This window comes from Stigmatopora argus, chromosome 12 (genome assembly GCF_051989625.1).
Source record: "Stigmatopora argus isolate UIUO_Sarg chromosome 12, RoL_Sarg_1.0, whole genome shotgun sequence".
NCBI lineage: Eukaryota > Metazoa > Chordata > Actinopteri > Syngnathiformes > Syngnathidae > Stigmatopora > Stigmatopora argus.
In genome coordinates, this window is record NC_135398.1 from 10,193,861 (window position 1) to 10,208,217 (window position 14,357).

Sequence of the window (14,357 nt, forward strand, 5' to 3'; positions counted from 1 at the left end):
AGAAAGGGAACGATATCAGAAAAGAAAGGCACAAGGAAAGATTCCAAATATTCACCCATATTTTTTAAATTTTAATTAATTATGTTTTCATTAAAGTTCCAGCTAAGATATTTCCAGGCAGTGCTAGTGTTGCTAATTAGAGATAATCAGAATGCTTGAATTGCATTTTGTAAATTATTCATTTTCTGAAAGTGTCTTTACCGTTATTTGCTGAATTATGTGAAAATGACCCATTAACAGCTCTTTAACCTTTAACTTTCTGAACTTGAATGGAACATTGAACATGAAATATTCTGAACACGGCTTCTTTTGCCTACTCCTTGCTGCTAGAGACCTGGCAGCGCTTCTTCTCACATAGTCACATTTGGCTTGAGGGAGGAAGCAGTGGAGACCCTCAGTAGAGCTTGAAGATGCTCATCAGTAAGTCTGGACCTGTACTTGGACTTATTGAAGTTCAAGGTGGAGAAGAGCTTCTCACACAAGTATCTGCTCCCAAAAAGGCACATGGTCCGCTTGAACCTTCGGGAAAGTTCAGGGAAGCTGGGGGTCAACTCTCTCAAAAATTGCCCAAGCTTGTCTGCTTCTCCACTCACCTCCCTGAACTTGGCTTTGAGTGCAGAGTTGCACTGCAGGTCAATGAGCTCCATTTGAAGCTCAGGATGGGCATCTTGCACATCAAAGGAGAAGGGGTCCGCAAAAATTTGAAATGTGGCTTTGTGTGTCTTGAAGTCTGCAAATCTGTGATCAAATTCCTCCTGTAGCTTCGAAATGGCCTCAACATACTTCTCACCACTGAATGGTGTGCCTGCATCCACGAGAGCCTTGCATGCTGGGAAATGGCAAAGGTTTGTCTGAGAGAGCTGGGCTTTCCATAACACAAGTTTAGTGCAGAATGCTAGGCAGCACTGACAAGTTGCCCCTGGCCTTGTAGCTTCTTGTTCAGTACATTAAGCTCATGTGTGATATCAACAAGAAAAGCCAAGTCCATGAGCCATTTGGGATCACTTAGCACAGGATCAATCAACTCACAAACGGCGTAGCTAGCTTTGACTGCTGCATTACTGTCTTTGGTAGCCTTCTTGAAGAGATCCTGTTGCCTCAGAAGACGTGTTTTAAGACTGGCAACCTGGTTGGCTCTCTCATCTCCCTGGTATTTTTCGTACTCCTCAGCATGTCTCATAGTACAATTACGTTTCAAATTGTATTCCTTGTGCACCGCAACTTTTTCAGTGTAAATGAGACACGTCGGGGTGCCCCTGTGTTCAACAAAGAAATATTGCACTCCCCACTTTTCTTGAAACTGTCTGTGCTCATCACCGACCTTTCTCTTCACGGCAGGCTTTGAAAGAGACATCTCTGGGGCTCTGTAATATGTTTTTCCACTTGGAATGAGTCTCGGGTTGATCTTTCACATTCAGTCGCGCGGGTTTGTGGCGCATGTGCACTTTCGCTCTCCGTTTCAATCGCGGAGATGGCTACAGACACTGACACAGGCTGGATCACGGATCATAGCGCCTCATTCAGTTCTATGCTGAGAGCAGCGGAGGAGTGTGCGCGCCGAGCGGAGTGATCGGCCTCACGGCTTCTCCTCCGCCCAGCTGATTGGAGGAATGAATGAGTGAGTGAGCGAGGCACTGGACAGCCCGGCCGATGTCCCGCCCTCCAGAGCCGTATACCTCACCGTGATTGGTTCATTCAGCTCCGAACCAAAGTTCCCTCTAATTTTTTGTTGGTCTGAGCAGAAAGACAACCTCCCTGAGCGCACTGAGTACCAGTGTGAGCGACATCATCGGTACTCGGATGATTCGCCTAAAGACGTTTCGCCGACGGACGTTTGACAGACGGGCAGGTCGCCGAATGGACGTTCCACCGAACGTTCATTCGGCCGAACGGAGGTTTCGCCGAAACGGGATTCGAACGCTCGCCCCGCCGGATCGTGTGTGTACAAGTTTTTCAACCTCGGCCCGCGGGCCATATACGGCCCGTTAGGATTTTTAATCCGGCCCGCCGCCGGTGTTGTCCAAATTATAGTAAAAATCAATGTTCGTCTACCTTCAATGGCAGTCCGGGAATAAGCACTCTTGGGCAGGCAGATGTAGCAGAACCGAGCCGTAAAATGACAGCAATCGGGTCAAATCCATCCTAAAACAGCATTTAATGATTAAATACAAATACTGGATGATATCGCGATGGAGGCAAAAAAACGTCTATAGACGTCCATTCGCCAAACGGCTCAAAATGCTCTCAAATTCGGTCAAATCCAGCTGAAAACAGCGTTTAATGATTAAATACAAATACTAGTATTTGTATTTAATCATTAAACTAACAAATACTAGTACGACCTGTCCGTCTGTCAAACGTCCGTCGGCGAAACGTCTTTAGGCGAATCATCCGGTCACGACATCATCATTGCTCGCTATCGGCACACCAGTATCACACCTGCCACAAGCAGGTGCATGTCAATGTTCCCTCTAATTTTTCATGTAAAACATGCTGTAAAACAAGAAAAACATGAGTGGACAGAGCTACTGCCACTGGCTGCCACTTAAACGGCGCCATCATGGGGAAAGGGGTAAAAAAAAAAAAAAAAAAAAAAATTAAAAAAAAAAAAAAAAAAAAAAAAAAAAAAATCGATCTTTCATATTAAGACGGGGGCCGCAAATTATCGTCCCGCGGGCCGCAGTTGGCCCGCGGGCCGCAAGTTTGAGACCCCTGGTTTAGGTCATGGGTGTTCAAAGCGGTCCTCAAGGGCCTCAGTGGGTGCAGGTTTTCATTGCGACCAATGAAGTGCCAATTGATTGGTTTAGCGTGGCCGGATGATTCGCTGGAAGACGTTTCGCCGACGGACGTTTGACAGAGGGACAGGTCGCCGGCGAAACGTCTTTCAGCGAATCATCCGAGCACCTTTGTTTAGGCAGTGTGGGTTCAGTCATTTTGTCATTGAGCAAAAATTTAATTTTAAAGGCAAACTCAATTATCTAAATTGACAGAACTGTTTGTGGTTAACATACTACTTTAGTTTCATAACATTTTATAGGTCAAGTGACTATTATGGGTAATTAGATTTTTTTTTTTTAAATGAACCCCATAGACACATGACATATATATACTGTACATTAATATCAAATTTTGGATAATACCACTCATAATATTAATATTAGATGTACAAGTATAATTGACCTGCCACCTGAAGCTTGAATACCAGCTTCTCTGTTCCAGCCTCGCATGTGTATTCCCCAACATTTTTTTGGTCCATTTTCTCTATCACCAGCTCGCGACTTCTTCCCCTTGTCTCTATGCGGACAGCTGCATTGGATGTGAGCAGCTTGCCGTCCTTGTACCATTTCACCTCAGCTTTCGGATCTGTCACCTCACAGCACAAAGTGGCTTTTTTTGATAGACAGGCTGTCACCTCCTTTTGGACAGAGTCTTTGTTAGAGAAACCAGCGGGGACCTCTGCAGGACAAATTTAGAAAATATTGTTAGAATTAATGTAAGTGGATGAGTACTAACATTCCAGAAACCAGCATACGCTGGATTTCTTAGCATGGCTAAGAATTTCTTACCTGCGACATGTATTCTGAAAGTCAGCTTCTCATTTCCAACCATACATATGTACTCTCCAGCATCATCTTTTACCAAACTATCAATTACTAGCTGGCGACTCTTTCCCTTTGACTCTATGTGAAGTATCTTGCTAGAAGACAGCAGTTTTCCATCCTTGTACCACTTGACCTCATTTTTGGAATCCACCACCTCACAGCTCAGTGTGGCTTTCTGATTGACAGAAGCTTTCACCTCTTTGGTGACAGATTCCTTGTTTAAGAAGGCTGACTTGGGTTGAACTCCTGTTTCAATAATGGCAATTAAGTTAAATGTGTCACCTTCACCACTGATATTGGCTATTCTTTATCAAAATATTATAAACTTTCAATAAGAGATAATATCTGACCTGTGACCTTCATCCTGCATGTCAACTTTTCACTTCCAGCTTCACAGATGTACTCGCCAGCGTCCTTCATCTCCACACTGTCAAACACTAGCAGGCGAGTATTGCCCTTGGACTCTGTATGTATTGTCTTACTGGAGCCCACCAATTTTCCATCCTTGTACCATTTTACCTCTGTATTGCTGTCAAATACCGCACAGCTCAAAACAGCTCTCTCCGACACGGAGAAACTAAGCTCTCCAGGAACTGAGTCAGTTTTGGAGATGCTTGACTTGGTTTTAACATCTGCAGTGGAAAGTGATGGAGAATTCTTGATTTAATGTATGCTGCTTTGACTGGGTATGAATCCAGTTTACGCCTATAATAATACCTGCCACATGGAGTTTAAAGATCAACTTCTCAGCTCCGGCCTCACAGATGTATTCCCCAGCATCCTTCTTCTCCACACTGTCGATCACCAATTGGCGACTCTTCCCTTTGGAGTCTGCTTGAATTGTCTTGCCACTGACAAGAAGCTTGCCATCCTTGTACCATTTCACTTCTGTTTTAGAGTCAGATACCTCGCAGCTCAAGGTGGCTTTTTGGGATAGCGTGGCTTTCACTTCCTTTTGAACAGATTCTTTGTTGGCAAAAACTGGAAGAGGCTCTGATGATGAAAACCAGAAGCCATTTGCTGATTGATCAGTGGATGATGGACTTAAAAATAATAACCTTCTTACCAGTGACGTGGATCTTAAAGATCAGCTTTTCTGCCCCAGCTTCACAGATATACTCCCCAGCATCCTTATTCTCCACACTGTCGATCACCAGCTGGCGACTTTTCCCCTTGGACTCGGCATGTATTGTCTTGTTAGTCACCAGAAGTTTCCCGTCCTTGTACCATTTCACATCTGTTTTGGAGTCAGCTACCTCACAGCCCAAAACTGCTTTTTTGGACAGCATGGCTTTCACCTCCTTCTGGACAGACTCTTTGTTGACAAAGGCTAGTGGAGGCTCTGCTGACAAAAATCAGAAGTTATTTGCTGACTTTCAGGCTTGAAATCAGGATTTCTTACCAGTAATGTGGAGTTTGAAGACCAGCTTCTCTGTCCCGACCCCACAGATGTACTCCCCAGCATCTTTCTTCTCCACACTGTTGATCACCAGCTCTCGACTCTTCACCTTTGCCTCAGCATGTACATTTGTACTAGAGACTAGCAGTTTTCCATCCTTGTACCACTTCACATCTGTTTTGGAGTCAGCTACTTCACAGCTCAAAGTGGCTTTTTCAGAAAGTTTGGCTTTCACCTCCTTCTGGACGGACTCTTTGTTGTCAAAGGCCGGTGGAGGTTCTGTTGAGAAAAATCAGGAGCTATGTGCTGAGTTTAGCCCTCAAATCAAACATTTCTTACCCGTCACGCAGAGTTTGAAGACCAGCTTCTCTGTCCCAGCCTCACAGATGTACTCCCCAGCATCCCTCTTCTCCACACTGTCGAACAACAGTTGTCGACTCTTCCCCTTCATCTCAGCATGTAATGTCTTACTGGAGAGTAGCTGTTTACCGTCCTTGTACCATTGCACCTCCCTGTTAGAATCAAATACTTCACAGTTCAGAGTTGCTCTCTCGGAAAGAGTGGCTTTCACTTCCGCTTGGATTGTTGCTTTGTTAAAGATGGCCACCTCTGGGGAGTCTGGAAAAAGTTCAAATTAGAAATTCAATCATACAATGGCTCAATTTCAGAGAACCGCGTTAAACAAACAATTGTCCTACCAGGCACAATTATTTTAAACACCAACTTCTCTCCTCCAGCTTCACAGGTGTACTCTCCAGCATCACTCCTCTCCACTTTTTCGATCACTAGTTGACGGTTATTGTCTTTGACTTCAGTGTAAACGGTCCGACTGGATATGAGCAGTTTGCCGTCTTTGTACCATTTTACCTCTGTCTTGTTGTCGGACACTGTGCAACTAAGAGTGGCTTTTTGGTAAAGAGGCACTTTTAATTCCTTCTGCACTGACTCTTTGTTGGAGAAGGCAGGTTGGACTTGAGTTTCTTGTTAGAAAATAGTTGAGTTGTTATCATTAGTCTACAGATAAAATGAGAAAAACATCTCGAAAATGTTACCTTTAATCTTGACCTGGAATGTGACTTTGTCGGTGGCTGTCTCGCAGGAATAATGACCCTCATCACTTTTTTTTGCATTTTTGATGATAAGTTTCCTTTGGATCCCTTTGGAGATAATAGTAGTTCTTTGGTCCTGGAAGATCTCCATCTGCTCTTTTCTCCACACGACTGCTGTGCTGGCTGGAGAAACCTCGCAGCTAAGCTCGAGATCTCCTTTTAGTGAAGACAACAGGCCCATGGGACCTCTGGGTTTATTTAGAAACTTGGCAGGTTCATCTGGTAAAAAAAGAAACATACTGTATCAGCAGTGGGTTTTACTGGATTTTTTTAGTTGTCTGTTTTTTTAAGACTATGTCGTACCTTTAAGAGTGAGCTGAATGGACATTTTGTCATCAGCACAAACACACTCATAGATGCCCACATCTTCCTCTGTAACATTGTGTACCCGTAGAATTCTATTGCGATCCATGGTCACGTATTCATATTTTTTGCCGATTTTAACTTCTCGCCCGTTTCTCATCCACACCACCTGTAAAAATCCATTGATGCCCCAAAATGACACTCATATTTAGAATATGTAAAGAAATTTTTAAAAATGTGTACTTGTTCTTGTTGATTGGCATTTTCTAAACTTAGCAAGTGATAAAGGTGCCTACAGTAATTGGGGCACCAGATGACTCTTGTTTATGTAAAGTGACAGGATTATAAGGAACGGATATCCCTATCACAAACCTGTGCATCGTAATCTGACAACTCAGCAGTCATCTGAGCAGTGTCTTGGGCGCTGCAGCTCAACACCTCTTGCTGATCTGACTTATTGATAAATCGGACAGCTGGCGCTATATCATATAGGAAAAGAGTGAGTAAAGTTACTTGGTGACAGAAAAATGCAAAGCAACGATACGATAATGTGACATACCCTGAACAGCTAAGACACAACTGCTTTGTGAGCCTCCGCCAACAAACTTGATTACCGCTCCATTCATGTCCATTAGGACCTCTCGGAGAAGCAGCGTGTGCATATTCTTGGAGCGCGTGATGAGGTAGTCACCTCCACTGCGCAGCATGCGGCCATTTAGAGACCAGAAGCCGGAGGAAACAGCCGACAGTTCCACCGAGATGGAAAACTCTTCGCCGCGGACTGCCGTGCTGTCCACAAGGCCTTTCCGGATGTCTGCAGTGGGTTCTGAATGAACAACAACAACAACAACAAACATAAGAAAAGACAGATCTGCGGCACACTACAAAAATAGCTGATCATGCCAAAGATAACGGTCTTACCAAGGTAGAAGCTTCCAGGCACCTCCAGGTAGTCGCTCTGACCAAAGTCATTGGTGGCAGATATACGGAATTGGAAACTTGCCTCCTCTGTGAAGTTACAGATGGTGATTTCCGTTGACAAAATCGTTTCTCCGGCGTTGCACCTCTGCCAGGTCGGAGTGCCAACCTTCCTCCTTTCCACAATGTATCCCTTGATGGGCACGGGGCGATCGCTGTCTGGAGGAGACCACTGAAGTGTGATGGATGAGTCAGTCTTGTTTTGGACCACAGCATCAACTGGGGGATCAGGAGGATGCTTCCTTGCCGCTGAAGGGCAAATAGGGAAGATATAATTAATAAATGGTTGTGATCATGTCAAGCAGATAAATTGAGATTTCCACACCAGTGACGGAGAACCGAGTGGAAGTCTTGCAGTCACCAGCCACGAAGGCCACTTCTCCCGAGTCATCCGCCTGACACTCTCGAATGGTGAGCGTGTACTGTCTGAGCAGGCAGGCCATGGAAATCCGGGAATCCGCATTTAATTTTTCCCCATTGCGAGTCCAGTATGCATCGGGACAGGGTTTTTTCAGTTCCACACAAAAGATGACCGTATCACTGACGGGTACTACTGTCCTCCGAGGAAGCTTCTTTGTGATGTTGCCTGTGACATTGAATTTGACATCACGATAGGTTCAACCCACTTGAATCTATTTTCAAATGGTTTATTGTGTATTTAACAGCAAAACAGCACTTTTATAATGTCATCCCAGTGGAAAAAAATATTGTTTAATAAGCTAATAAAATAATTACATTTTTTTATGTGTAATAGTGAACATAAATGAAATAAAAGCCAGCATTTGCAGGAAGTTACTTTGTAAAAAGTGTTTGAAGAACTATTATTATATGAATGTCATTTATTATACAGGATGTTGTCTTCAAACTAACCATATTTTTAGCTTATTTTAGGTGATAAATGAACAGTCTTACCTAAAACGGTGAGCTCGCCCACCGTGCGGCTGCCTTCCTTCATCTCACAGACGTAAACGCCGTCGTCGTTGGTGGTCACATTGTGTATAGTTAGGCGACGCAAGGTGCCTTGCTCCTCCATACGATACTTGGTGTTTTGCTCCAGACGCGTTTCCTCCATAAACCAGTCAGCCTTGCTACCAGTCAGAGGTACCTCGCACAGCATCGTGGCGGACGTTTTCTCTTGAACCTCCACGTCTTGCAGCTTCCTCCTGAATGGCACCTTTGGCTCTGGCACGATAAAGGGGATACATTTTTGAAAAACTATTCATGAAATGTATACATTAATCAAAACGGTGTTGAAAAAGAATGAATAAATTGGTTGACACTAGATCTAACTTGTCATGTCTTCCTAAAAACCTGAATAAGAGGGGTAACAACTAATGCAGAAAATTCCAGACAAATTTTCAGGAGAGAATATTTCAATTTTTGAGTACAAGGAGACTCCAACCCCAACATGTAGTATATGCAGAGATAAGAGGTGCAATTACACAAAGGACATAGTTTCTCAACTAGACATGCAGTAGATGGAATATGTAAAATTTTAACTATACTATGTTTTGAATTTTTGAAACCTTTTTTTGTCCGTAGAATACATGAGGCTCACAATCACCCAGACATCTCTAGTGGCCCACGCATAAATTTAGTTTGAGACCTCTGGCATGCTACTTATTGTTCAAGTTGTGGTTAAATAAATAAAAAAATCCTGGTCAAAATAAATAAAAATAAACAGTTTTGACACTGTACCGTTTCATGCTTTAGTCAGTATCACTCCCAAGGGAAGTCACACTACCACAATTTCACCAACAACATTGTGCAAAAACTCAACATAGCAAATGTGAACTTCTTAACAGCATCAGAAAATAGATGAAACACTAGACCTACCCCCAGGAAATGAGCTACAATATAATCATGTTGTGACAAGCCACCAACATCTTCAAATGGTCTTGGCGTAATGAATGGACAGTAAGTTTGAGTCAAACTGTTTGACCTACTGGCACTAACAGTACAGTATTCTCTTCTGTTCCTTTAATAACATTTTAGAATTGGCAATGAGCTGACTCTAAAATAGCCTTCTACTCTCACACACTCACTAAGCATTGCAATTGATACACCAGAAAGATCTGATTTTACATACATGTATATGAAAATGGAAATGAGTGTTGTGACAATTCATGACGATGCTGGTTGAAGTATGTGTGTGCGTCTGGGCATGTGTAATAAGAGGGAGAGCAATATTGTCAGTTTAGCCATTATCAGCCTTTGTACACTGTAGATCAGGGGTGCCAATTACATAGATCGTGATCTACCGGTAGATCGCTAAGGTACTATTGGTAGATCGCATGACAATAACATTTTGATCCCTCACCTCTGTTGATTTCCTTAGCTAGGCTCTTATGAATTTGGCATGTCCGCAGTAAGCTTTAGCGTTAATCGAAAGTGGATTTTCACCCATGTTCCCTGCCGCTCCCATACATGTTGATAGAGTCCATCTCTTCCAGATCGTGGAAGGTTAACTCCTTGAAAAGTAGATTTTGGAGCAAAATGTTCGCACAATCCCACTGTAAGTCATGTGTGATACCTTTCCAAATCTTGAATGAAAGAAGTGCAATTATTGGATTGCAGTCAGGTGCTTCTCGTTTCTGCACAGCCCCCATTGGTTAAAGAGTTTGTGAAAGAAAAAGCTGCACCCACAGTTGTCCTCAAGCACCGCCCTGCCCACAACTGAATTCTAAACCTAACACCAAAGTAGATCTCGGGAGGTTGGCTCATTGAAAAGTAGATCTTGGAGCAAAAAGTGTGAGCGCCCCTGAATACTACTGAAATTAATTGATGATATTGCGGTACTTTTTCATTGTTATCATTATATTGCTTGTGTGATAAAAATTCAAAACACTAGATGTTCCTGGACAAACACATATATATGGTACCCCTGTGTGGAGTTTGCATGTTCTCCCCGGGCTTGCGAGGGTTTTCTCTGGGTACTCCAGTTTCCTCCCACATTCTAAAAACATGCATGGTAGGCTGATTGGACACTCTAAATTGCCCCTAGGTATGGGTATGAGTGTGGATGGTTGTCTGTCTCCTTGTGCCCTGCGATCGGTGTCCCCCGCCTCTGACCTGGAGTCAGCTGGGATAGGCTCCAGCACCCCCCGCAACCCTAATGAGGATAAAGCGGTTCAGAAAATTAATGAATGGAAAAAAAGCATTCCACCCAAAGTACTATTCATTTATTCATTAATTTTCTGAACCGCTTGTCCTCGCAAAGGTTGTGGGGGTGCTGGAGCCTATCCCAGCTAATTACATGCACCAGGTGAGGGAAACCCTGTATTGGTGGGCAGCCAATCACACCAAAATACGGTATAGATGCATAACACTTTTATATTTGGAGGAATTGGGCTATAGCAAGTCAAACAAGATTAATATTACAGACAGTTCAAATTATGTTGATGTGATCATGGGATTTCTTTCAAACTCTAAGATAGGTCAATTGTACGTGCAGTGCTTCAGGAGTCATAATATATTCTATAAGTTAAAGGCCACTTACCCTTGACTGTTACCAGCACAGCGCTGTAGGTCTGACCGGCCATATTGGTGGCATTGCAGGTGTAGAAACCATTGTCAGTCTGCTTGCAGTACAGAATTTTGAGGATGAAGTTCTCTGCATGATCTTCATATATGACATGGCGACGGCCCTCGCCAATATTGACTCCATCCTTCCTCCAAATGATGTGGGGTTTAGGGTGACCCGTCACAAAACAGCTGAGTTTGGCATGCTTTCCCTCCGTCACGGTGCAGGTGCGGGTGAACACGCCCTTGGGCAGCTTCGCCAGCATTGATGACCTCACCTCGTGCTCCAGACTCAGTGAGCTCAAACTATCAGTGATTTTGGCTGATCCGACACTTTCCTCTGTTCGAAAGACGGATATGTCCTTCTTCATCTCTTCTTTGCGCTTCTGGAGATGAGAGAGGAGGGAGGTGTGGTTTTCTGCGGCGAACAAGTGGGAATCCTGGGTGTCCACCACCAATGCAGCAGTGGCATGTGCCCTTCCCAAGGTGTTTTGGGCCCTGCATGTGTATGAGCCATTGTCCAAGTTGCGCACACTTTGAATCTTCAAGCTGCTGCTGTCGCTGTCAGAAGAGATCTTGATGCGGTTGGATTCGCCCAGGTAGCGGCCGTCCTTCTCCCAGTCGAAATTGGCCTCAGGGTGAGCAACCACTCTGCAGTGGAATACAGCATCACCGCCCAAACCCACTCGAGCACAGGTTGGCTTAAGCACGAAAAGAGGGGCCCTGGGTTCTATTTCAGTCGGAAGAGCCACTTTAAGGGTCACGGCAGCGTAGGCCTCTCCGATGCTGTTATTGGCCCTGCACAGATATTGACCGCTGTCTTCTAGCGCCAAGTCATAGATGGTCAGACGGTACACATTTCCATCCTCCACGGTCTTGAAGCGTTCCCCGGATGTTAGCTTCAGCTTCTCTTTTTCCCATGTGATGAGCGGACTTGGGGTACCAACAATTGTGCAACTCAACGTCGCGTCCTTGCCGACACACACGGAGAATGCTTTGGGCCGGGTGAGGAACCTGGGGGCCCCCCCGAACAGATTTTGATCCATGGTTTCTCCCTACAGTCACGGAAACAAATTTAACAAGCAGGTAAAATGTCCACCATTATCAAGTTTACTCATTTCCGAAAGGTTTTCCTAATATAACATCATAAAGTCAGTTATTATCAAAGTTGCACTTGAGCATTTATTGAACCTCCAATAGTAGTATTAGGCAGAGATTATCAACAGTTGGAAGATCTTCCTAAAGAAAAAGTTCTGATAATGACTGTTTTCCTTCTTACTTCAAAGGTGTTTAAAGATTTTGTGGATATTCAAACAAGTTAATGTTGGTTCTTTTATACCTATTCCTATCTGATTTCTTATGAGGTTTACACTTCATGCTAAATGGTTAAAATTTGGGTTACACCGTAAATCAAGGACTCCAGTACATTAGATTTTATTTACAGCCGTGTATACCTAAAATTGCGACTGGTTGTGTTTGACATGTTGATTGGTGCTATGAAAATAGACATCAATCTTGCAGACTGACATACAGTATTTACCAGTGTATTTCAGTCACCTCAGGGCCAACAGCACACAAAACATCAGTTCAGCTGTACATGCTACTCAGCAACAGTAATTAAATGTAATACCCACAAACTAATAAGTTCCACAGCGACAAGGTCAAAATGGAGTGTTTCCCCATTCGCGAAGGGTGACATTTAGTGGCTTTGTCGCCTTGGTCCCTTCAACTAAGGCCGGACCAAAATAACCTCAGCTGTCCCAGGCCATCTCGCTTCATTTCCATTTGTAGAAGCCGGCGCCGCTTCAGCTGTCTGATAAGGCTCCGACATTTATGCCAACCTTCCTCACTTCCTTCTGTACAGGAAAATACCTTAAAGAGTCAGCTTGAGCTCTTCAAATGTATTCTCTAAGAATGAACGATAGGTCCTAACAAAATGAAAATTGTGACAAATAGGCAAAGTTTCAGCTATCCAGCTCGCTTCAAACTCACAAACTATTTATATTTTACATTGTTTTTTTTAAATATACCACCAATGCCAAGTCTAATAAATCATCTCTCAGCACACGTCATTTTAAATTCATCCCATTGTTTAAAAAAAAGTAGTGTCACTTAATTACCTTGAGTCTTCTACTGTGGGTCAGTCAGTCATGAAAGGCTCCAAATTGTTACAAATCTAACCTTGAAAAACGTGTCTTCTTTGAGTTCAAATATCCTCAAAATGGTTGTAAATTCAGAGTGCAGTAGCATCCCCCGGTGCCCCGTGGTACGCACTTGACTGGACTTATTTTTTCTTTCTTGTCCTGCGTAGGTCCAACATGATGCTGGGAGATAGCTGGCGGTGTCTATTTTGGCGCAGCCTCCTTTCCAAAATAGACTCTTGTCATTTACTGTGCAGATAGCACACAGTAACTCACACTGGTTGCACACTGCTGCAGGGCAGATTGTCCAAAACAATTTAACATTGTGTGGTCAATTAACAGAACTCTCAAAGAGTTCAAACTTTTTTTATTGCATGTTTCCAATTAATAAAATCTGGGATCCTAGATTTACAAGAGTGCCGCAATTTTGAAGCCACACGCCGTGCTAACAACCCCAATGTTTGCTTTTGTACTTTGTAAATGCGTTTGCTACTGACAGTGATGGAAGCCCAATCAATTTTGTTCAGAAGGACTAGCAGTGATCATTCACTGCCATCCCTCCCGGTCAAACAGATTGGACTTTTACTGTCAGTGGCACTGAAACATGCAACTGGATGTCCATCACATCAATGGTGGCGACCAAGTTAAACATTTACCATAATAATGATATTTTTGGTTACATTTGAAAGTGTAAAGTGTTCACTGAGGCAGCTAGTGCAATCCTTTCATGCCATGCCATCTTTGCTCCTGATACAAATATGGCCAGAGATAAATGATATCCTACATCCCATTTTATTATATATAATTATCCATTCATCCATCTGTCTTCTCCCGCTTATTGTGTCAGAGTGGCAAATATTAACTTTGGGTATGGTGTGACGTATTCTGTAATATGAATCCAAACCACTGACTAAAATCTTTATTAATGCAGCACTGAACAGATGCAAATTATTGTTGTAGATCTACATTTTTACTTCTCATGGGGATCATATGACACTCAGAAGACACAGCCATGGCTGAGTCTTTAAATAGGAATAAATAAAAATAAATAAAACCAGAGTACAGAGGTAAAAAAAAGAAAAAAAAGAGGACACCCTGCAACCTCTTGGCTCAAACTTTTAATACCAACCATGAGCAACCCGCATATTTTTCCAAAGCACACATCTGAAGCCTTTGAGCCGCTTCATCCACCTATGGATAAAAGTGACTCATTGTATCTCATGGACCATTGCTTTGACTACGCATTCACTTCAGCTGCTGGGCCACATGATGATTGCTTTGGAGTATCGAAGGCCTAAAAGAT

At 43.3% G+C, this 14,357-nt stretch overlaps 1 protein-coding gene across 1 annotated transcript in view; it reads right to left on the reverse strand.

The window, feature by feature from the left end:
- obscnb (obscurin, cytoskeletal calmodulin and titin-interacting RhoGEF b) overlaps positions 1–13,088 on the reverse strand; it is a 48,030-nt gene extending 34,942 nt beyond the window's left edge. Inside the window, exons 1-17 of the mRNA XM_077615162.1 lie at positions 13,034–13,088; positions 10,891–11,968; positions 8,304–8,573; positions 7,717–7,977; positions 7,335–7,640; positions 6,973–7,239; positions 6,786–6,892; positions 6,414–6,582; positions 6,054–6,329; positions 5,700–5,981; positions 5,341–5,619; positions 5,005–5,280; positions 4,669–4,944; positions 4,320–4,595; positions 3,953–4,234; positions 3,567–3,848; positions 3,181–3,456 (exon numbers count right to left, since the gene is read on the reverse strand). Of these exons, the coding sequence (XP_077471288.1) occupies positions 3,181–3,456; positions 3,567–3,848; positions 3,953–4,234; positions 4,320–4,595; positions 4,669–4,944; positions 5,005–5,280; positions 5,341–5,619; positions 5,700–5,981; positions 6,054–6,329; positions 6,414–6,582; positions 6,786–6,892; positions 6,973–7,239; positions 7,335–7,640; positions 7,717–7,977; positions 8,304–8,573; positions 10,891–11,959 (4,954 nt within the window). The 5' untranslated portion in view covers positions 11,960–11,968; positions 13,034–13,088. The remainder of the gene's footprint in view (positions 1–3,180; positions 3,457–3,566; positions 3,849–3,952; positions 4,235–4,319; positions 4,596–4,668; positions 4,945–5,004; positions 5,281–5,340; positions 5,620–5,699; positions 5,982–6,053; positions 6,330–6,413; positions 6,583–6,785; positions 6,893–6,972; positions 7,240–7,334; positions 7,641–7,716; positions 7,978–8,303; positions 8,574–10,890; positions 11,969–13,033) is intronic.
- Between the last annotated feature and the right edge of the window lie 1,269 nt (positions 13,089–14,357).